The following is a 23442-nucleotide window of genomic DNA, read 5'->3' on the forward strand; positions in this document are numbered from 1 at the left end:
TTTAACAAAACAGCATTTTATTTCTACAAAATGCATCTGTACATCTCAGCCTGAACCCCAAGAATGGAACATTTTGTATGCGTTACAGTACCTTTACAAAATTGGGTTAAAAAAGGTCACAGCATTTTATAGTTCGAATACGAGCATTTCAATTTTTAACAAATACATAAGTGTTTATTTCATTCACTTGGTTTATTTTTTCCCTCATCTTCTTTCTATTAAAATGAAGTATACCTGCTGGGAACTGTCACACTAGTCTATGGGAGACCCTTACTGGTAAATGTGGATTTTTTTGCAAAAAAAAAATCCAGATACAAAAATATAAGCTGCATATATGCATTTTGTCCTTCTTTGAATTTGATCACATCCAGTAAGTCACTCGCATGTAAAATTAAAAATGTTCAGCATGGCCTTCAGTGGAGATTCAAGACAGGCAGGAACCACAGTTGGCAACACGCAAAGTCAAGAAGTCTCTCTAATGGACAGAAACACTGACCCTTCAGTTCAGGTTTGTATTACATTTAAAAGGCAGTAACTCAAAAAGAATACAGCACATTATTCACATGCACTGCTTAAATAGAATTGTAAGCTGTATTGAACAAAATGATATTGAGACAAGCCAGTGAAATGATGCTGGATGGCCTGTACTCTTGTAGATTGACCTACATGATAACAGTGCTACCCCAAATCAGCGATTCTTGTACTTCTGGTCCCTTTTGGCTCTGATTGAGAGTTTTATTTCCAACACAACCGGGCTGCTCTGAAAACAAAAAAGAAAACACGACCTTTAAATCTACATTTAAGGTGTGCATCTAAAACATTTAACTGAAATCCACATCTGGGTATCGCTAGCTCCCGTCACCTCCTTTAATTGAGGCTACAGTTCCACAGATGTGTTTCTCTATAGAGAGAACGACAGCAAGAGGAATGGCCTGGGGGGGCTACGGTAATTGGCCTGACCTTTTCCTCCCCAGCAAGGCTGCATGTGTGTGCTTTGCTCACAATGTCTCAGCATAAGCAGGTGGATTACAGCACCTCACTACCTGATGTTACAGCAATTGAAATCACAGTATGCATAATAATAAATTAAAAAAACGCCCTTCAGAAATGTCATTTTCAATAAATGATTCTGCTTAAGCTTTCAGCTGAATACTGTGCTCTTTATACTGATGCAGGACACGGGACAGACAGCTTGCACATCGCTCCCTTTGACGTGACAGTGGGACGTCACAACAATCAAACCACTTTGCGCACTTCAGGAGATCCGGCTCATCCAGTGTGTTAGTAGAGCACGGTTCCCCCAGGCTGCCACACGGCTCTGACAGAACCGTTTCCACAGTGCATTCTTCAGTGGGTACCTCAGCGCTCCTCAGCAGTCCGAGAACAAAGTTACTGCCCCTTCCATATCCTGGGTTATTTTATTCTGGGCGTGGGTAAGCCCAGCATGTTTGCAGCCCTGAAGTGTATTACTTGAAGAAGATCCCTTTACGACGCCCACGGCCCTCTCTCCCTGCGCCTCCAAGAGCACGGCCAGCCTAGAGCCAGGGGTGCCAGGCAGGGTCCATGCGGCAGAGGTTGTCCAGGCTGTTGGCGGCGGCGACCAGCGTGTTGACCTTGCTCTCCCCACCCTCGAACTGGGCCAGGTTGTGCAGCCGGGTCATGATGGCCGTCACGGCCTTCTGCACCAGGGACACCAGCTGCTGGCTGTCCATGTTCTCCGGCTGGCCCGCGGGCGACAGGGGCATGGAGGTGTCCTCCTGAGTCTTCTTGTGCCAGGCGATGATCTCGTCACGCAGCACGGCCTTCAGAATCCCATCCACCTGGGACAGGGGCAGGAAGAGAGCGGAACAACCTCGAGATTAGAGGCAGCTCTTGCAGGTGATAAATCATGTTATTTTGACGTTCTCTATTATTTTTTTTTCCGGTCTTTGCAACACCAGCAGTGGTAAAATGCTCCTGCGGCATGTCTATAAAAATTTTAACAAGCTGCTTTGAGAGTTGAGGAACTTTGAGACACAAGCGAAGACTGGGGGCTGTGCTCGGCTTCTACAAAAAAGCCCCGAACTTGAACAGCTTCAAACAGTAATCAATACCTGTTACCTAGGGCAACAGCAACTAGGATTGGTTGGAGAGATCTTCAGAGGTTTAGTATTTTCTCACATGCTTAATAAAAATCATATACTGGGTCACACAAAAACTAAAATCCCTCTTGACCTTATAGCTTATACCTTGTCCAAATGCTCTGTAAAAACAAACATCAAGTCCACTTACTAATTAGACATTTAACATGTAACACCAGTAATTGTTTTATGATCCTTAGCCAGATAACACCTCTTAATCTGTAATTCATAATATTTTCACCTTGAATCTGCTGCTTAATGAAGTTCTAGACTGGATGCTTGTAGTATGAGAATGAAAAGTAACAGCATTGGTACAAAAAACAGTCTGTTGTTTTACACTATTTGACAGGTGAAAAAACTGCACCTGTAATTTGATTTTACAATGTAGCATTGTTGCTAAATTAGGCAGTAGTTTGTGAATAGCACTGTAGCTTGCATTCATACAACCAAACTCAGAATGGCATGTCTGATTATGTAATAAAAATCAGTAGAGCTTATGACAGAACTTCTAATGGCATAAGATTGACAGGGTTTACTTCATATTGTTTAAAAATGGGCTCCATTTTAGGTTCTATTAATAGGTCTAATGCAATATCAATACCCAGTATCACCATCCCCATCCAATGAAACAATAACATATCACTAGACCTACATTTCTTAATCGTAATACAATAGTCATGACATCAACTAAAAATAGTTTAAGGAAACATCTAACCCCAAAACTTGCCTTTCTGCATTTACTGAAACATTCTATTTAATCGCCTTGAACATACTTCAATGAGTTAAAATGTTTGTGAAAAACAATTGAAATGCTATCCTAGGGTACTGTAGCATGCTGTTGTTTTTAAAACCTGCCCCAGTGTAAACAGAATCAAATGTAACACCCTATAACCTCCTGCAGCTGTGCAGCCTGCATGGGGCCGCAGCCCAGTCAAGCTGAGCACTGCAGAGCAGGCTGAACCTGTCTAGAAGACAGCTCAAGAGCACCCCCTGCAGGGCCACAGTCTCCCCATCCTCACTCCTGGGCAGTTTCAACAGCCTGGCCATTGCAGAAAAACGGGCCCATCCCATTCCTGCATAAGTCATTTCAACATCAGCTCTTAAAACTAAGAATGAGCTACATTTCTATCAACTCTGTTGCAAATAGTTCTTACAATAACAGAGGCCTGTTAAAACTAAGCAAAGTCATAAAACTGTTCCTCAGCTCAACTTCAATGTACTGCAAGGCTCAATGAGAAGAAAGGAGAAGAATGTACAACTTGGAAGATGCAGTGCCTTTGTTCACAAAGAAACAGTGCTGTCATTTTAAATAGATTATGCTCCTTCAGTGTCAGAGAGAACTAATTTCTGGCAAACAAGTGAGATGCATGGGTAACATTTTATTAAAAAACAGATCAAAGGAATGCTGAGGTATACCAGTCTTAACATGAAGAAAACACCAAAAAGCACAGCCAAATATGAAGAGGAACTTCACAACATGCTCAGTGCTGCTCAGGCAGATGTGCAGATGCAATCTGTAAATGGTAAAGATTCTTGCTGTCTCTGCAGGTCAAACTCGAACGGGACCATGAATTAAAGCCATTGAACTGTAAGAGTGACTACTAATCACAACTTTGTTGTATGATTACAGGCTATATTTACTTCTATTTATTTCTTCAGCAATTATTGCACCTATCTGATGAATGTTCTCTGCCATATGAGTTACAAGCGTGGAGCTGGTACCATGCTGGAAAAAAATGAATCAAGGAGCCTTCTATTGTGCCAAGCTCAAGAGATTTGCTTCTGGATTAGAGTCACAACAACTGATGGCACAATGTTTTTAATTAGTAATAAGATATTATCACTTAGTACCAATGCAAGAACTGGCTCCTCCCTCTGGGTCTTTTTTAAACATTATCTCTAAATTGGAAGGAGTTTTCAGTTCCTAAGACTTGAAGCTCAAAACAATGTGAGGAAAAAACTCTCAGATTTGTAGGCACGACTCCAGACAAGTCTATTCATAATTTATTTTTTCCCCCCATTAGTCAGATACCTCTGCTTGGATATAGGATGACTGCCTACTGGATTTCTGATGCACAAGCAGTGGCTCAGGCTGTACTGCACACAGGTCTTCATGCAACACTAATGGCACACAATGCTAATGCCCCTTCTGTGGCATCAAGCAATGTTTTTTTACCAGTTTGCCTCCACAAAGATAGATATGACAGCTAGGAAGAAGTAAAGCCTTCGGAGATTTCAGCTGAAGACTCTACCGCACTGTGAATCACTACAGGTGCTCTGCTAAAATCAGGACACGGTGAGGATGCAGACTCCTGCTTACCTGAATGGTAAAAGCAGCCGGCCAATACACAGACCAGAAAATGGTTGTCTAGGAAAACAGATGTTTCTGAACGAAAGAAAGCAGTTTTGACATCCTGAACTAAAGAAGGCAATTCATTTTTATTCTATCAAGGAGTTTAGCTCCTAATTTGATGACAGACATAAATGCAATATAAACATTGCTGCAGGCTCAGCTTTATGAGACTCGTAAAGGAATGGCAGCTAAAGTAAGATAAAAACATTGCTGCATCTAGCTTTGAGCACAAATGAAGCGAATGGCCTTTTGTAAATCACTTGAGTTCATCACTGCTCTCCTTCAGCTGCAGGAAGGGTGAGCGTGCCTTAACAAACCCCTCCGCGTGGGTGAGCGGAGGCCATGCAGTCTGCGGTCCCTGGCTCTCGGGGGGCCTGCGGGCCGCGGGCCGGACGGCCACATCCCCGTTTCCGAAGGAGTCGCAGACCTCAAGTGGAAACATCTGCCAGCGGACTGGAACCTTTGACTTTAAAGCACTGCCAGGCCCACGCGCTTCAGACAGGAAAACAAATGTTTTTTTTTTTAATTATCCTTTGACTCCCCCCTTTTTCCGCCCAGGACATTCCAAAATATGCTGCAGCACACTCGTACTCCTGGCAATTAAGCTTCAGTTATGGTCTATACTGTGTATGGAAATTATTTTAATATGCTTTGTTCTTGATGCCTGCAAAACTGTTCTGCCTATGCAGGTTTACTAAATGCACATTGAAACACCCTCAGAGATGCCTCACACTTAAATCAAAGCTGTACAGTTCATAAATCACACTGACAGCTGCACAGGCAGTGAGCGCCAGCACAACTTCCATTCCCTATCTCCAGTGCGATTTCCTTCCTGTCTGCACTCTTTAATCAGGTGTGTCATGTACCTTATCTTCACATCATGGCTTATTCATGCAGTACTTCAAAATTACAGATGAAACGGCAAACACAAGTCACCCTTTTCTTTAGGGCAGGTATAAAAGAATCAGTTTTGTAAACTGATTTTCTTTTGCTTTTTGGGAGATCTCGGTGGCATGAACCCCACACATCCATAGCACTGGGAGCTAAACATGCTGCTAGCTGTGGCATTCAAGGGCACGTGCAGATGAAACAGCTGCTTAGTAAATGACATCTAGTCACCCTGTGCTTCTGTATTTTTCCATGTGTCTTCCAGATCTACACTATAGTGGATTAAGGGATGTGGGAACATTACTGCTAAGAGCTTCGAGGGGGAGCAGTTCTGGGTTAAGATGTGCGAAGGAATGAGTTGAGAGAAGAGGAGAATTAGGTAGAAACGTGAGGGACAGTTAACATGGGGAGGTATGAAAAGTATCAACCTGTAAATGAATCCTTTGCATTTCTCCATTTACACACCTCCTCTCGTGACCTGAGCCCCCATGTCCTGGTAATCACCCTCTCTTTCTTTCCCCTGTCCTCACCCCACTTCCTCCTCTCCTACCTGTGCTCTCCCTCTTCCTCTCCCTCGGCACGCTGCATGGCCAAAACATTGTGTGCTCTTCTGTCCAGCTTATCTTTTAACCCTCGACTTGTTACCTCATTAGTTCTGACAGTTGCACAATAATTAGAAAGCAGAACCCTCTAAAGACTTGCAGTTGTGTTTCTGCGTAGGTTTCATCAGCATAAACACCCTTGGACAGCGCTGTTAGGGTTTGGGTTATGTGACTCCCCAACATGAGCAAAGGGTGGCAGTTTGCCTCGGTCACGGGGCCAAAAGATGCAGACCCTTGTGAATCCTTCCCCTTATAAAGCCAAGGGATTTCACTTGGGGGATCTTTCGTCTGCTCTGTTCTCAAGAGCTTGCATTCCAGAGGTGGAGTGCAAGAACAACAGTTAGAAGAACTTGGTGTTAGTCACATGACAGTAAACTTTCATGTCACCAATTTCATTTTTAAATTCTGCTTTATCAGAGGTTATTAGCCAAAGCACTGGGTTGTGTTCACAATGGCAAAATCCATTGGAGTCACTTATTTATATTTTCTTTAATCCGCGGAAGGCTTATACACCTGATAAGCGCATTCTGGATTTCCGGCTGTCGTTCATATTGCTCACGGGTGCTGATCCTATGTGATGTGTGAGCAGCTGCAAGGTCAAGCAGCGAGGGTAGGAACCAGCTGAGGGTCACTCCGGTTCTGCACACACACCCATAGAAGGCTTCACAGCCAGAACATTGTGTTTTCTCTCTTCTCTTTTCAGGATGGAATAAACCTATTTCCTGTTCCTTCGCAGACTACGCATGCTGACGCAGCTACCCACCTGAACTACTTCTTATATAGATGCTGTGTTAATGGAGGAGTCAGCGTTAATTATAATCACATACTGTATAGGGCATGTGCTTAATATGTGCTCCTATTAAATCTATTTTGCATCGCATTTAAAAAACAAGCTACAAAGATGTATCCATACAGCCAGTGAAGAATAAAAAACATCCTCTTTCCATCTCTTTTAGTGTTTTAACACAAGGAAAAGGTGGAATATTATCTTAGTTGTACTGCTGCAGGGTCTGCTTGTATTCTAATTGTGGAGATGCCTTGACTATGCTTTGGTTAAAAGCAGATTATGACATCATAAACATCCAAGGCCAACCTCCTTTTTTTAATGTGATAAAAGCTCCTGACAAGTAAAACATTTATATGGTTGTGTGATAATGGTTTTTCATTGCCCTTACATACTTAATCTTAATAAAAAGTGCTTCTAAAAAGGATTGTGTTAATAAGTGTGACAAATCCTGGGGGGCAACAAGCAAGCTGACTACCTTGGATTTGAGGTTTTAAAACTCAGAGAAACACCAACATCTACTTCAGGAATTCAAGCAATTCCATTTTCTCTCAAGAACCAACAAAATGGTTTGAAAATCCTTACAACTGTAGCTTCAAGCAAACAGCAGTTCACACATCTCATGTAATAATCGATACTGTAAAAAATCCTTCAGTTTTTACAGATGATGAAGCACTATGCTTACAGATTTCAGCACTGATCTTTCCTTGGCCTTAGTCACCCACCTGCCTTTCTTGGAAAGTAAGCATCTTTAAAGTAAGCAAGAAAATGAGATTTTACCATCAAGATCACAGAGGTTCCCAATGACTATAAATGGCTTGTGGACTAAGAGAAATTGAAACTGCACATGATAAATAGATCAAGCTCTCGCTTTGAAATCCCAACAAAGAAAAACACTGCCTTCAGATGTCTTCTTGCACCATGAGAGCGTTCACATTGTACCTAAAGAATTTTTTTTATGGTAAAGTCATCACACAAATTCCAGAACCACGCTTAAAATCAATGGCAGCCACACTCCCACTCTGAGCTCTTCTGCGCTGGCATGACCCGAGCCCGACCAGCAGAGCTGTCTGCTTCAGACACTGTGACCTTACCTTGAAGTTGGGCTGGGCGAAACAGCGGGCAACAGCAATCATGGAGGCGGTCAGGGGCCCAGAGACCCCGATAGTGGTCAGGAACTCGGAGATGTTGGGGGTCAGGCGGAAGGGAACGGGGCGGTTGGCGTCCAGGTCGCCGGTGGCATCGTTGATGTCGAAGCGGAAATACGCCACGTTGAGCTTGCCAGTGTCCTGCCATGGCGATAAGAGACAGCAGTCTGATTAAAACCATTTCTATGAGCAGCACTGCTGAAATTCTGAGATAAAAAAGCATTAATGTTGGGCCTTTCGGGGGGTTATGAACCATTTCACAGCTGGCATACCATTCCAACGTAACAACAGGAAGAATCTGCACTATTAAAATGACAGTTATTTTAGGCAAGAGAAAATGTCAGAAGAATGGATGACCAACAGGAGCAGCAATGGACTCTTTAAGGTTAATTTAGCACTGGGAATGACACTTGATTACACAATAAACAGGATTTAATATTAAAACAACTGCATGAAAACACTGGCAGCCATGGCTAGTAAAACTAGTGAAATTCACTGCACAAGTTTCCTTCCCTTAAAAAAATAATAAACATGAAGCCTGTTCCTTGCACACATCTCAATACTGATTTGAACGCATGGGGGTTTGAGAAAGAACATCACCATAAGATGACAATAAAAACCAGCAGCAGGCCCCTGCAAGACAATAAATTCCAAATTTAATGTCTGTATTTCAACAACGCAGGGTACCTGTTGTGTAGATTAATGATGGGTTTAACAGACTGATTAGCAGTAACCTCAGGTAACCTTTTGAGAACATATTGCAGTCCTAGACTAAAACTCACCAGGCTGTGAGACACAAACTATACCAAGAAATCAATCGCTTTTCATTTGAAAGCAAACCCAGTGGTTTGTTGCATCTCTGAAATAGTCACACACAGTCAAAGCAATTGGTGCCCATTTCCCTACATATCCAAAGGGTGAATCCATGTAGCCACCTATCTGTTAAAACTGCAGTTACCACTGAAAACCAGGACCTGGCAGAGTGCTGTAATTCTATAAAACCACTCTTTGTTTTTATGTAAGTGTGTGTTATTGAGAAAAAATACAGTGTTATTGGAAGAAGCTAGGCTATTCTGACAGCTTTATAGAAAGCTGTTTAACTCTATTATTTACCCCAGTGGCCTCCAGCTCCTGAGGTCAGCCGCTACCCGAGAAGGCGCTGATAAGAGGCAGTGCTGCTCCCAGCAAGCCCCCTGCTCAGGCTGCGCGCTATGAATGCTAAAACCGAAATCCAAGCACCTCGCGCCTGGAAGCCAAACCCCAGATGCTTCCCTGCTGGATTGAGGAAGGGAAGGAAAATAAAATAGCTGAGATACAATTGCACTTGAGTCTTAGTGGTAACAGCCATGCGATTAGGCTATTATGGGTCTGCTTCGATAACCTCACCGCCTCCTGTGCTTGTACAAGCTCTATGATTCAGCTAAGCTGAACTCCAAGTACCAGTTTGAAGGATGACAAACGTCTGATACAGTCGTACCCTGTCTGGGCATTAGAGGGGGCATGTTCTTAAATGTACTGCACATGTACAGCAAATCAGCAGTAAAGGAACTAATTATACCCATAAGATTTAGTGTAAAAGATGCAGGTTAGGTCCTGGGACTCCTGAATACAGTGTAGACCAGTGGCTCTTAACCTGAGGTGTGAGACATGCCAGATTTTTTAAAGGTAAATCATTGAAAACCAGTTTAGTCAACGATTTTTGGTAAGGGGCGTGAGAACATATTTTGAAAATCAAAGGGGTATAGGCTGCAGAAAAGGTTAAGAAACACTGATCTAGACACTCAGAAACTGTTTTTCTTGAATAAAGTAACAGTCCACAAAATCAAAGTTGCTCAGTTTCTGTTGCTGCTGCATCCAAAGTATTTAATGGAGCATTAAAGGCATTACAGTATAAAAACTGTTCACACTTCTGTTTAAGCAATATACATTGCGTATTTCTGTATTCGTACTAATGATCATGAATGTATTAATGTTCGTATCCTGTATTAATATATTAGTACTCCATAGTATTCTCTATGGAAATACACAGAGAATACATCAGAGCATTGCTAGACAGAATAGCAGCTTAAAGGGAGAGACACTACGTGTGAATAGAAAGCAGATCAGACAACATATCTGTGAGTCAGTGCTTGGCAGGGTATTACTGGACCAATGCAATTCCAAGGTTTTATAAACGCCAAAAAAGAACAAATACACAACCTGAAAAAATAGGAGTATACTCAGTGTTAGGAAACCAAATTTGAGCAGACCTGAGCCATCAGCCTGTGATTTAAGTAATACCCAATTGCTTAATTGTTTGAAAGATGTCTGACTGCTGAAATTATTTCATAACTCTTAACATTCACATTAGCAAATTTAAAATTTGGCTGCAGGTTGCAGAATGGTTGTAGGTTTCCCGTTGCCGTGTAGACCAACAGGAAAAGGGATTCATGGTCATTAAAGTGTGAAATAAGTTTCTAAAACTTGTGGGCGAAAAAAACTGCACTGGCATTGCGTGCATTGAAAGAACAATTTGTAAAATGAGGAAAAAAGCATTCCTCTTCAGCCTGAAATAGGTTAATCACAAATCTTAGTACACACTAAGATATTTCATAAAAATCTATTTTTTTCCAGTGTAAATATAAATCTCCTAATCTTTTAACATTCTCCACATAATCTCTCTGTGATTAATGGGATCTGTACTGCAGAACACTGCAATAATGCAAAGACAGACCTGATGCTGAATTCCAGATGCCCAGTGCTATCAGCTGCATTTCCTGTCAGCAGAGGCAGATTAAGATTGCAAGCAGCCAGAGTGTTTGACAGCTTCATTCTGAATAATGCCTTTTAAATGTGCCCACTGCCCAGAAGGATTCCAAAGCCTGCTGTGGAGCAGACTAGCGCAGATACTATCAGCTGTACGCAGTCAATTTAATTGAATGCTTTGCAGGTTTTGGAGAGTAATCAAGTCTTTTTGGCATGGGATGGTCCTTATCATTGGAGTAGCCTAATTAGACACAGGAAATAATATCCTGTGTACTGAGTGAGGAAACAAGGTAGGACTGTTCTCTTTCTCCAAAAACACAACCCCCCAACCTGTTTTTTTCCCCAAAGGAAAGTGGGACCTTCCAGGGTATTAAAGTTGACCTATTTTCCTAATTAAGCTATTATTCATTAGCACAGATCTGAATTTACTCTGCATCCACTCACAGTTCTGTCTGAATTAACGACAGACAACAGCGGCAGAAACGTACGCAGGGAAAACCTCCATGAGTCCCAATAAATTCATTAGCCAAAGGATGACACTGCAAACAGCACAAAGCAGGGCTGATCTCGCAGGGTAAAGGGCCAGTGCATGTGACTTTCTTAAAGCAGCAGTGCAGTGACTGAAATCACCCCGTGGGCGTGGCGCTGAGGCCGAGGAGCCCGGGCCCACCTGAGCGATCTGCAGCATCTCCGGGTTGAGCCGGTTCAGGTGCAGCACGAACTCCGCCAGGCCGATGAGCGCCAGCTGGATGGTGAACATCTTGCGGAAGGTCCAGTAGTCGGTGGCGTTGGGGAAGGTGTGCAGAGCCCACTCCTTCAGCATGCTGCGAGGAACCATGTTCCCCTGCACCTCCTTCAGGATGTCCCGCAGAACCTGGGCAGCAGACATGTGGACAGGGAGAAGCCTGGTGGTGACTGGTGCACTGCAAGTATTAAGTACGCAGGTGACCTGCCTAGTTAGCAGCACTGATAAGAGTTCTGCTCTTGCCCGAGGCACAGCTGGGCTTTTAAACCCTAATATTTTGGGGTTATTCTACTCCTCTGTTTTAATGAACACTGTACCCACATTTTTGGCACTACAGTACATGGCAATACTACTGGCTCACCCATCTAACACGAGGAAAGTCAGTGCAAGGAGGGAACAGCACTAAGTGAACAGTTTTAATTTTCCAAGAGTGAACTGCAGCACAATCCTAATCCTAGAGCTGAAGGTCAGCCCTGAAAGGCCTAAACTGCTGCAGCTCTCTGCCTTGGAAGCTGCTACACATGCAAAGTGCGAATTGCTTTAGAAGTGAGAATGTACTCGTGATGAGTTCAATTAACCTTAGATTATGAGGTTACAGTAATATAACCTCATTATTATAACAAAGCTGATTGGGATCAGTTAGCAATGTGAGTATTGTAGCCATGTCCATGCGTGCATGCGTTTCAAACAAGCTCAGACAAGAGGCGGCTTCAGCATCTTCTAATAGCACCATCATGACATTTCTCAAATTGCCTGCAATTGTCTTATGTTTTCAGGGAAAGGAGAAGAGTGAGCTGTATAAGTGTGTATATATAGATGACAGCTTTGTAGATATTCTCCCCATATTCTCCTCTTTAACTAAAATGGTGGCTTTTCTTACTGTTACAAAAATAAAAAACTTCCATTTAAAAAAACACAAAGGGTGATCCAGCACAAAACAATTCTGTTCACTGATCAGGATGTGTTCTGATCACTCCCAGGTGGCCTCTGCCTCACCTGCCTGCTCTACACACAACACTTCTCCATCCCTACACTGGGCAGACAAGTTACAAGTGAATCGTGCTGATGAGGGCATCCCTGCGACACGGAGAAGGATGGCAGGAGATGAGCGTGGTGCTCAGCAGTGCTGTCCCTGGTGCTGCAGTGCCTCTGTGCTGAGCTGTCCTTGGTGCTGGGAAGCCTGTGAGCTTGAAAGATAAAGGTACCTGGTGGCTGGCCTGCGTCCCCCTGGCCTGGACGGTGGCCAGGCGGTCGTAGTAGCGGGAGATGGGGTTGTCGTGCTCAATGCCCTTCTTCGCACAGCGCTGCTTGTAAATCTCCACCAGGGACAGCGAGGAGGGGTTGTCCTCAACAAGGCGCATCTGAGGGGAGACCGCCACCACTCGGGGCACTGCAAGGAAGACCCAGCAGGTATAAGAAGGCATGGCTCCGGACTGTTAGGGATGACGGCTTGTTTTAGCTCAGAGACACATTTTAAATTATTTCGAGTAAAACAAAAATTCCCAAGACAGGACTGAGCAAACATTTGCCCAATCAGGCGACAATCAGGCTGTGTCAACACTGTCACACTCTGCAATCTCTCTTTCCTCGACTCTTCCCACATCTACAGTCTCACAGGACCAGGACCTGGAGCCCAGCCCCTGAGCAGGACTGACAGGGGAGAAGCACCAGCTGTACACCACTGATCCACAATCACTGGGCCCGTGGCACTCGGGTTCGCTTTCTCACACTGGGAGTTTGTGTTTCTATCCTGTGTGTGCACATGGACCGCTGTTTGCTGTACAATACTGTCAACTGCTGTGTAATTCTATAAAGCACTTTGCGGCAAAGGTGTTATAGCAAATCAAATGACAGATTGTACACATTGTTCTTCTTTTCAACAGAGAGTCTGATATGACCAATGACACAGAAAACCATTTTTATCCTGCTTTTTTAAACCTCATACATAGACACATTACTGTTAAATAGTTTCATAGAAATAAAACAAAACCAAACAGTTAATTCTGTAGGGCGAATATCCCGTGTGACTTGAAATAGCCACGACTCTCCTTACCGGCCAGGTGAGGCCAGGAGATGGCAAGGCAGGTATCAAACCCTGCACCTTGTGTGTAACTCACACAGTGAGTCTCCTGGGTGGACACAAATGCAGAGTTCACATCTCTGTCCTAATCTCGATTGTATCGCACAGATAGTGTGTGGTGGTGTTTGAGGGAAAATCTTTTTTATCCTAAGGGACGGCAGAGGACTCCTGAAAAGGAGAAGAGTTTAGAGAATTTAAATGGGGCAGAAGGCTGTGAATCTGAGATGGCAAAAGAATGAAGAAAGGCCTCTCTGCACCGCTCTCGGCACTGATTTGTTTCCAATAGCTTCCCCTTGAACTTTGACCTGGAAGAGTTATGACCCTGATAAGACTATCATGGAGATGTAATTTAGATCTCATCTTCCCATCTCCCCGGGGCTCCCAGACGCGGTTTTCTTCATTCATCACGGCCCCTGTATCCTGCAGGTACATTCTCGCCTCCTCCGCTGCCTCCTGTGCCGCGCAGGCAGGACCGAAGCTCTGCCGACCCCAATCTGACTCTCTTTGCCATCCTTTGTGAGAGAACGGCTCGCAAACACTGCACTCATAGTAGCTGTGACCTGTTGACTCCTTCAGAGCAAACTGCCTCCTAGCAGCTCGTGTTGCCAAGCAAGCTGCGCTAAACCCCCTCAATAGTGTAGAGCTCTTTATCAAAATAATCCAGAAAAGCTGCAGTTCAGCGAGCCTCCCGGGTGGGTGGTGTCCATTCTGTGCCTGTTTAACCGATCTGACAGTGCGTTTGTGCTAACCGCACTTACAATTACATAAATCACGATCAATATTTCCAGGAGGAAACAATACACTCTGGTTTTCTGCCCTCGTGAGCAGCTGCTTTAATAAGGGGCTTAGTGAAACGCACTGGGAAGAGATCAAATTTGATTTCACACTGAGCGCAAAAAGCACTTTTGAGTTTCTAATTAGGACGTTCAGCCGGCAGCATGGAGCTTTAGGAAAACTATATGGGAAGACATGGTAAAAGACATTTCTCCTTCCTGAATGCTTAGGTATTCTGAACAGCAAAGAGGAATAAAGTCCAGCAGAACTTTCCCAAACACAATCGTGTCTTCAGCCGCCAACTAATATTTCTAAGAGCGGATTTTGAAGCTACAGACAATGCTCTACGAAGACTTGCAGTTTTTTTAAATCCGGCAACGTTGCTTAATTCAAAGGCCTCACGCTCAAGCTGTTTTGCCCCTTGCAGCTGGGGGGGGTGGCAGGGGTGCAGTCGGGGACTGAGGAGCCTCACCGGTGAAGAACAGGTGTCTCTTGGTGGTCTCCTTCCTCTTCTCCAGGCAGGGGTTGAGCAGACGCAGGAGCTGCAGGACCCTCTCCTCGCGCCGCGACTCCGTCAGGCAGGCGTCGTTCATCACCAGGTAGGGGTAGATCTTGCCGTTGTGGCCGCGGATGTAGAGCCGGCGGGCGGCCGTGTTGTGCTTCTGGACAATCTCCACCCGGGGCATGAACCTGGAGGAGAAACCAGAGAGCATCAGGCGGTGGTGCCTGCCTGCGAGCGCTGAACCCCATATATTCCTTGGCCCACCTTTATTAATGTGGCAGCAATTTTGCACTCTGCTGTTAGGCTTTGTGACCTCATGGTACAATTGCTTGTCAACCCACACTCCCCTTCAGCAGTGCACTCACACGGCTGGCCGGCTCTGATGCCCCGAGCTGCAGCGTACCTGGCAATCTTGATGTAGTAGTGTGTGGGCTTGGGCATGAGGAACTCCCCGGGGATCTCCACCTCCGCAGTCTGCGCTGAGAAGTTACTGAGGAAACGGCACTTCTCCTCGATCAGGAAGAATTTGGGCAGCTGCTTCGTCTTGGCCTCCAGGATCTTAATCCACTTCTTCAGCTTGGAGATGAGGTTGTGCAGCTTCATGGAACCCGGTACGCTAAAGTCAAAGTCTGAAGACAAGGTTCAGAGAGAAGATCTGAGGTTAGCAGTGGTGTCCCACAGGGGAGATCAAGGAGCTCACCACACACAGGGAGGGGTCAGCGTGGCTGTAACTGCAAGACAGCAGACGCTAACTTCTGCAGCTCACTAAAAACATCTTCATTCCTGCTCCATTGACATCACGCTGGTCTTTCACCTTCAACCTTGACACAGACTGTGAATAGAAACCAGTTTACTGAAAAACATTCCAGCTACCACAACTAATGAGCCTTGCTCTTCAGTAATCACAAACCACAGCCAGGTATTTACCTCTCACTGGTCTTTCATGAACATAAAACAGCTGTTTGTTTAGACACGGGCCTTTGGACCAGATTTCTCTGAGCTATATACACCTTCTGCTCAAGAAGGCAAAAAGTTTCTAAATAAAACCTCAAGGATGTTTTCTGTCATCAGTGACAGAGAATGTAATGAGCTCCAAACTGCACTCTGTGGACAGAAACTAGAAAAGCTAGAAAGTTGCTCAGTCTCTTCCCACTGGAAGGTCTTTGCAGGGCTGAGGTTCAGCCTCACAACCTTCACGCCAGCTGTGAGCCGGAGACTTTCGAAGCCTGCCAGGCGACGCCTTGCTCTGCATGACTGGGGAATCGGTCTAAGGAACGTGCACATTTAATGACACTAGAGGAGGCATCGGATGTTTTGCTTGCCATTTTGATTAGAAGCAGTTTTCCTTATGTAACACTAAACCCCCCCTCCCAAGCTGGGCCATGTCCATCCGAGTCAGGTAGCTGAACCGCTGCTGGCACGCTGTAAGCAAGGTACAGATCTGGAATGGGGCTTACACATCAGACATTAACTTTCACGCAGGGGCACTGCCAGCAGCATGTATCTCTAAAAAAAAATATTTTAAATTTAAAATCGAGATGAACAAGGGTTTAGAGAAAATCCCTAACATCAGAATTTAGGGGTTTTAAGGCACCTCCACTGTTCCGAGTTATTCTATAGAAAATTCAGAACACACAAAGGGCACTTTGCTGTAGTCATTTTCTTTACAGAAGACAGATATTAAACATTGTGTATATTACGTAACTAGTGAATAAAAAAGTAGTGCCATGTACAGAGCTTTTACGATTAATACTTCTTAACTGACTCGTAAAAGGCTTGCGGGACCTGCTGGTTATATATAGCTACAGTGTTTTCTCCTTTCAGATTAATGAAGGACCAGGGGAAAAGCTTGGAGATTTTTCTCCCTCATGCTTTCTGCTCCATGTGCAGTTTGATCATATGGGAATCGAGTTCCCAACTTGGAGAAAACAATCTGTCTCTAATGGCCAGTGAGTCTGAACAAGAGAATGTTTTTTAAATGAATAATGCCTTCAGTGTGGAGGTTGCCTGGCCCTAAATATATCGTAGGTCTCTGGCAAGATACTGTTCCTGCCCTCCAGCAAAAGAAACTCTGTGAACAGAACTCAGCACGTAGCTGAAAACACAGCAGGTTTCAGCAACCCCAGCAACCAGCTGTCCCTCAGACACCCACAGTCCTCCCACTGCCTGAGAGCAGCTCAACAACCTGCAGACCACAGGCAACAGCCAGACCTTCTTTAAAAATGATAAAAACTCTGAAAACGGGTATGAGTGACACCAGCATTCACACAGCACTTCCAAGATCATGGATATTTCTCAAACTAATATCAATCCCAGGTTAGAAAAGAGACCCAAGATATACCTGATTTCGTCCTACTCGTACCTACTTTTTGATACTTTTCCAGTGAGAATTACAGATCATGGGTTACAGATGATCAGCCTCCTCCAAACATTTTCCCCATTTTCACAAAGCCTTACAGAAGATAAAATACGTCCTACACTCCCTAGCCCTTTTCTATAAGATCAAGCAGCATAAAGATGCACCCTCTCTTCAGGAGCACTATAAAAAACAAAAAAAGATGTCCTGAATCCTCTTGGAAAAATCATTTGGCAAACTGAGTCCCAGATGTTTGCCTCTAGCTGTACAAAAAGAAGTCAGTATAGCTGAAGTTAAACCTGGTGCAACATGCTGATCACTCCACTGCTCTGGTGGATAAAGGGCCGTTGTCCTGTGTCTAAAGTGTTCAAACTGTCTGCCACACCAGCACGTCCTTCACACACCTTGCCTTTCACCTTTAACCCCAAAACATGCCAAGTGAAGCAAGACAGGCCTCCTCAACACATCTCAAAAACCGCTCGATCAACAGGAGGCAACTGATGCATACGCAATTCTAAAATGCTACCACACCACCAACCAGAACCGAAAAAAGATCACTACAGAACAGGCTGGTCATGCAGAACCTGAGGCAGGCACGGCTCATGTGGATTATTTAGGGGAAGTTTGCTTCCCCGGGACACAGCAGGCATTTCACGTGTGTGCACATCTGTGTACACAGGCATCCGCTGCTGCAAGAGGAACCAGCGAGCAGCAGGCAGAGCTCCGCAGTGGAAAGACGGTGCAAGAGCCCTGAAGAGAATTCAAGGTGGTCCTCCAGTGAGAACGAGGATTTAAACTGTTCTGCCTGAGTGGCCGCACCGGCTTTACTTGAACGCTGCAGCTGGGCAGGGCACGACCCGCGCTCTTAGGGGTCCCGGGATGTGCAGCTGGCGATGGCTGCCTTGCTCTATTTTCATCCTCCTTCTCCTCATGCACAGCAGAAAGTCTCAGCACCGCAGCCCCCTTTGTTAAAGAATTAATGAGCCGGCACAACAATTTGGTTGACAGATGCTAGTTTTTATCTTGTCTGTGTCCCCGTCTCCCCCTGCACAGCCACATTAGCTGAGGAACGAGAGAAAGAGGACTAAGAAATAGGAATGGAGAGGAGGAGAAAAGGGGAGCAGGCAAGGAAGAGAGGGAAGAGGAGGAGGAGGCGGCAAGAGAAATGAAGCCGGGAGTGGAGAACAGGAGCGTGGGAGTGCTCAGGCGTGAACAAAGGTCAGGGCAGGATTCTTTACTTGCAGTCAATGTATTTTATCATGAGGATTTCAATGCTCCTTCTAAAACAGGTTTGTAAAACTAAATAAAAAGACATTATTCTTTAGTACCTTAACAACTGTTAGGTCATCTGTGAAACATTGAACAAAATGAATTATTTAACTAAACCCTGTAGCAAAACAGCACATCTCAAACAAAAAAATGCTTTCACGGATCTTGTGTAAAATCAGGAAAATGGCCAGACCACAAGACAAGCATACTCTGGGCTCCTGAAGGCTGTTGATACAGCACACATTTAATAAAGTTCAACAGCTTCTGAACATGAGCTCAATAATCTTAAATCTTTTCTAATTATCACGCCTTAAGATGGGTTATGATAATGGCTCCATTAAAAATCAATCATGTCCTTCAACACTGACCTACAACCTTTAAGCTCCAGTGATGGCTGAGAAGATAATGGCAGCATCTTGTTTGAGGATTAACCTGGGGAATGTTATTCTCAAGAGTTTACATGGATAATCCAACAATTCCATCTAAATGACAAGAAGCGTCTCTCTCTCCATTCTCATGCAACTATAAGCTACACGTGTGTCGAAATTCAATGAAGGTGAGAAATGACAGGAGACCACTCAGCCCAACTAGAGTGTGTTGCTAATACTTGATCATCTGAAGATCACATCAGTTCATCCACAGTAAAATACCAGATATTTCTTTATATACATGCATGTGTAAATTAACTAAAAATTCACATTATGGTTTGAGTTGCCATCAAATATTCCAGTGTATTACGCCAAAGAGAAAGCAGTGTTGTCTTACAAGCACTAACACCTCACTCACTCTGTGTCACTGGCCTCTTCAATACTGGATGTCTCGTGAAGGGGACACGAATGTAATAGTGCTATTTGGAAACTGTCACACGTTGACATTTCATACCTCAGTTCCTGGCAGTGAGATTATTTTACCGATCAATTCTAACAGAGAGATCGAAAGAATCCACGATTTTCATCACTGTGCTTACAACATAAGATTCAGCACCCCCTGCAAGAGCCCAGTTTTGGGAAAGAAAGTCATATATTACGTCATATATGACACATATTACACTCATTAAAATATTGAGGTGATTCCCCTCAAAGGTTTCCAGTCCACATCCTTTAGCTAGTTTTTTCCAGTACAGTCTGGAAGGCTTTGCCCCACTTGGAAGGAAGAAATAAAACAAGAAAATAAATTGCAGAAGCCAGATCTACAGAAAGAGCAGATCCCCCAGCGTCCTTGCTCAAAGGATATAGAGTAGATTTGGGGTTCTCTCTGTGAGAGGCGTGCACACCCAGCCCTGGGCGGAGCAGCCTGGGTACCCCTCGTGCAGAACGCACCAGCAGAGACGGCGCCAAGCAGCACTGCCCCACTGTACCAAACGCCTGCGGGTTGCCGGTCACCGGAAAAAAAACCGCGTGCACCTCCTCTTTCGTGTTTCAGAGGAAAAAAAATTAATAAAAGGCAAAAGAACAGAACGGCTGTGCAATTTCTGAACAATCAACACCATGTCAGCTACTACACAGACCTTGGCAGGCACGACCACCGTCCATTAAATTAAATCACATGGTTCAGAACCCTAATTATTTACTGTCATGCAGCTCTTATGCCTGGGAGAGAACACTGCACCAAACACAATGTAGGACCAGCTATGTAGGTCAGGACCACGTCTGCGAGCAACATTCCAGCAAATCCCATCAGACTGTCTATTATTTTTACATCACGGTTAAGCAGAAAATGCTCAAAGAAAACCTGCTGCTTCACCTGTCTGGGGCTGACGGCTGTTCAGATCCCCTCTCTGAACCTCCAAAGACAAACACCAAGGTCTCCCATCTCCCAGTGGACAAAGCCTGGGAAAAATGCCCACTTTCAGGCACATAAATTAGTCTGCCCACAGTCTGTTCACCAAGAAAACCTGGGCCACGGTTCACCACAGAAGGCTGCTGCACTGCGAATATTAACTTCAATTTTAACCAAGCAGCACACTGGAAGAAAATTTAGCATGAAAGTCAAAAAACTTTTTTCGTTAATCTAAAGGTAAAGAGCCTTTTCATTAAATAATAAAGCACTGAACACTGTGGAGCTGCTGTCTTGGTTAGTTCTCCCTCAGGTTTTCAGATGCAGTCTCCCAGTACAACAAATGAAATGTAACAAGCCGCTCTGCGAGCAGTGATGCCTGTTAGATGCAGTTACCCCAGCACTCAAGCTGGATCACCAAAATCAGTTTAAGACGCAATTAAATGGAAAATACTGAAAGCAAAGTCAGCTTGACTGGCCTGCTGGGAAAGCTTCCATTTCTCACAACAGAGCACAGTGGTGCCCTACCCATTCCTACAAGTGACAAGTCCACTACGCTGAACTTCGCAACGCTCAGTACAAGATGCATTTTATACTTCAGTTTTGTTTTCAGGCTAATTTAACAAGCAGTGCCGCATGGAGATGTCACACGCTTCAGGTTTTAAGCATCTGAAAAGCATGCAAGGAGGATGAACTGCTCTGTACAGTGAACGACGCCGGACCGTGCAGGGACGCGTCAGTGCTGAGCTACAGGACTGTCAGAGTAGGTAACTCTAAATACTCTCATCCTGACAGGTCTGGACCATAAACAACAAGAAAACTCCTCCGTCATGGACAGCAGGCCTGTGTTCTCAGCTGGGGCAGTCAAAAACCCCACATAACAAGCACAGAGCTCTCCTGGCATAATGCAGCCTGTCATCGGTTAGGTGATTTTGTGATGCTAAGAGAAAAAGTCTCAGTGGCAGCAGCGATTATACTGTTCTTTCCCGGCTACCAGCACAAGATAAAAATAGCACTGCTCTCAGCGTGGCAACACAAAAAACACATACCCTCCTACACTCCCCCTCCTTGCTGCAACAAGAAACCGGATAAATATAAAATTAAATTGCGCCGCTGTAACACCGCAAGTGCTGCAAACCTATAGATTTCTGTACTTCTACTATAGATACAGTGTGCATAACACATAATTGGAGATGTAAGGCACCAACAGATTTAAAAAAAACTGAAGAAATTCAGTAAATATTTAAAAGCTTCACTTATTAATAATGCCACTTCTGCGTTTAGCCAAAACTTCATTATCTCTGCAAATTGTAGTTTATGTCTAGAGATGCAGGCACACAGTAAACCTTATTGTACACGAGCACTTATTTCAGCAACGCACAAAGCTGCCCATTGCAGGGACAGACGGATCCCTTCTTATTCTGCGGCTGTGGAGAAAGAACAACACTGGGGAGCTCTGGACCCACCTGTGGTGAACTGGCCCTTCATCTTCTGGAAGACGGGGTCCTGCGCGGTGGCCTGCGCGCGGCGGGCCAGCGACTCGGAGGCGGCGCTGGAGAACATGGTGGACACGTTGGAGACGTTCTCCAGCCCCACGCCGAAGGTGCTCACCAGCTTCTTGACGAAGTTGAGCGTGTGCGGCGTGATCTTGGCGTCCGACACCGCGCCGCTCTTCTCGAACGCCACCGAGTAGCACTTGGCCAGACCCTGCTGGAGCTGCCGGAGCACCTGAGAGCACGAGAGCGCGGGAGTGAGGTGCTGTACACAGCACTGCCGAGAGACGAGTGTTGTAGAACACACGCACGGGCGGCTGCAATTAGAGAAGATTTCAGCACGGCACAGTGATGCCATATGCAACGTCCAGGTGATTCAGTGTTTTTACTTCAGCTGCTCTCAGACGAGTCTTCCGTACAGAGCTCTGTGTGGCTTCTGTTTGTGGGATGTTGCCAATCTAAACATCTGAAACTGGATGATGCTTCTGTAGGCATCTTCTGCCTAGATGGTGGTGCCTGTCATGCTACAGGGTACAACGACAGCCACAGCAGGATCTGACAGTCCCCCTACTCTGTGCTCAACTCCAGAGCTAAAAAACCCCAGGATGGAGAAAACACTCCGGAGAAGTCTACCCCCCCGCCTCCACACACAGTCAATCACTGCCAGGCGTTTTGTGGGGTAAACCCAATGCTTATCTAGGCAGCACCTGCAGGTGTCACGCACTGCGCTAAACAGCCGTCTCTTCTTGTGGCACCGGGAACCTTCCCACACCTGCCGTACTAATCAATCCTGATCCGAAACCAGACAGGCTGCTAACTAGAACTCATGCAAAACTAGAAGTCATTTTTTAACACTGAAGCACTAAGTTTTTTTCCCCAACTTCGAGTGTCCTCCTCTGTACACTCCTGCCTAACGCTTAGCCTAACCCTCCTCCTGGCAGCAACGGATCACGTTGCGGGATTCTGAGATGCTGGTGCATTAGCCTCGGGCCATCCTTGGCCTGCAACCCACGCAATTTGAAATAAAGAGGCCGATTTGTAGGCTGGGTTAAGAATGGTGAGGCGCTGGTGCCCCCGGCGGCGAATCACCTCCTCGTGCCAGTTCTCCCGGAACCAGACCATCTGGTCCACGATGCCCTCCAGCGACGACAGCAGGGTGGGGTGGAGCTCGCGCTGCATGTGCATGATGCGGCTGCAGCGCCACATGGGGGCGGTGGCACGGATGGGCCCGGGGTCGGAGGCGGAGTGGGGCTGGGCCCCCACCGAGCTGGGCTGCTGCTGGCCCGAGTCTGGACAGAGAGGGGGAGGGGGGCAGAGGTCAGGGTGGCTGCCAGAGAGAAATGCAGTTCAGACTGGCACCTGTACGAGAGCTCGTTCGGTGCGTTTCGTTGAAATGCACTTGAACACAAAAGCAAGCAGGCTGTAGCCTGCACGTCTAGCCTGATCGCGTGTTGGCTCTGCTGCAGAAATGCCAATGCAGGTATCAGAAAGCAGCAGAGGTGCTGCCCCTGGCGGACACTGCGGCCGTCTGCATGACCCCCGGCCCTGGATGTGCTCGTGCCCCAGCCTGGCCCGGCCTGCACACTCACCGCTTTTGTACCGTTCCCTCTGCTCGATCTTCAGCGTCAGGTACAGGGTGCGGATGGGGAAGTACACGGCCTGCGGGTACACGCGTCCCACCTGGCACACAAAGACAGATATTTGACATGTGACACAAGCGCCGTGGCAGACAGTAGGGCAGTGGCTCGGTTTTCAAGGGAAAGGGATCAATTTGACACTCCCAAACCTCGGCTCCGTCAGGCTAATT

General features: G+C 45.5%; 1 protein-coding gene and 1 long non-coding RNA gene across 3 annotated transcripts in view; one reads left to right on the forward strand and one right to left on the reverse strand.

Annotated features, from left to right (window-relative positions):
- trrap (transformation/transcription domain-associated protein) overlaps nt 1-23442 on the reverse strand; it is a 99182-nt gene continuing 75740 nt past the window's right edge. For both annotated transcript variants that reach the window (XM_088613409.1, XM_088613408.1), the window contains 9 exons: nt 23225-23315; nt 22725-22924; nt 21609-21870; nt 15145-15370; nt 14712-14929; nt 12591-12775; nt 11311-11514; nt 7842-8036; nt 1-1820 (listed from right to left, as the gene is read on the reverse strand). In XM_088613409.1, the coding sequence (XP_088469535.1) occupies nt 1536-1820; nt 7842-8036; nt 11311-11514; nt 12591-12775; nt 14712-14929; nt 15145-15370; nt 21609-21870; nt 22725-22924; nt 23225-23315 (1866 nt within the window). In that variant the 3' untranslated portion in view covers nt 1-1535. The remainder of the gene's footprint in view (nt 1821-7841; nt 8037-11310; nt 11515-12590; nt 12776-14711; nt 14930-15144; nt 15371-21608; nt 21871-22724; nt 22925-23224; nt 23316-23442) is intronic.
- On the forward strand, nt 1747-7171 carry LOC148644753 (uncharacterized). The gene is made up of 2 exons (XR_015928605.1): nt 1747-1878; nt 6667-7171. It is a non-coding gene; the product is annotated as an uncharacterized LOC148644753 (long non-coding RNA).

This window comes from Lepisosteus platostomus, chromosome 19 (assembly GCF_059453375.1).
Source record: "Lepisosteus platostomus isolate fLepPlt1 chromosome 19, fLepPlt1.hap1, whole genome shotgun sequence".
In the NCBI taxonomy this organism is placed as follows: domain Eukaryota; kingdom Metazoa; phylum Chordata; class Actinopteri; order Semionotiformes; family Lepisosteidae; genus Lepisosteus; species Lepisosteus platostomus.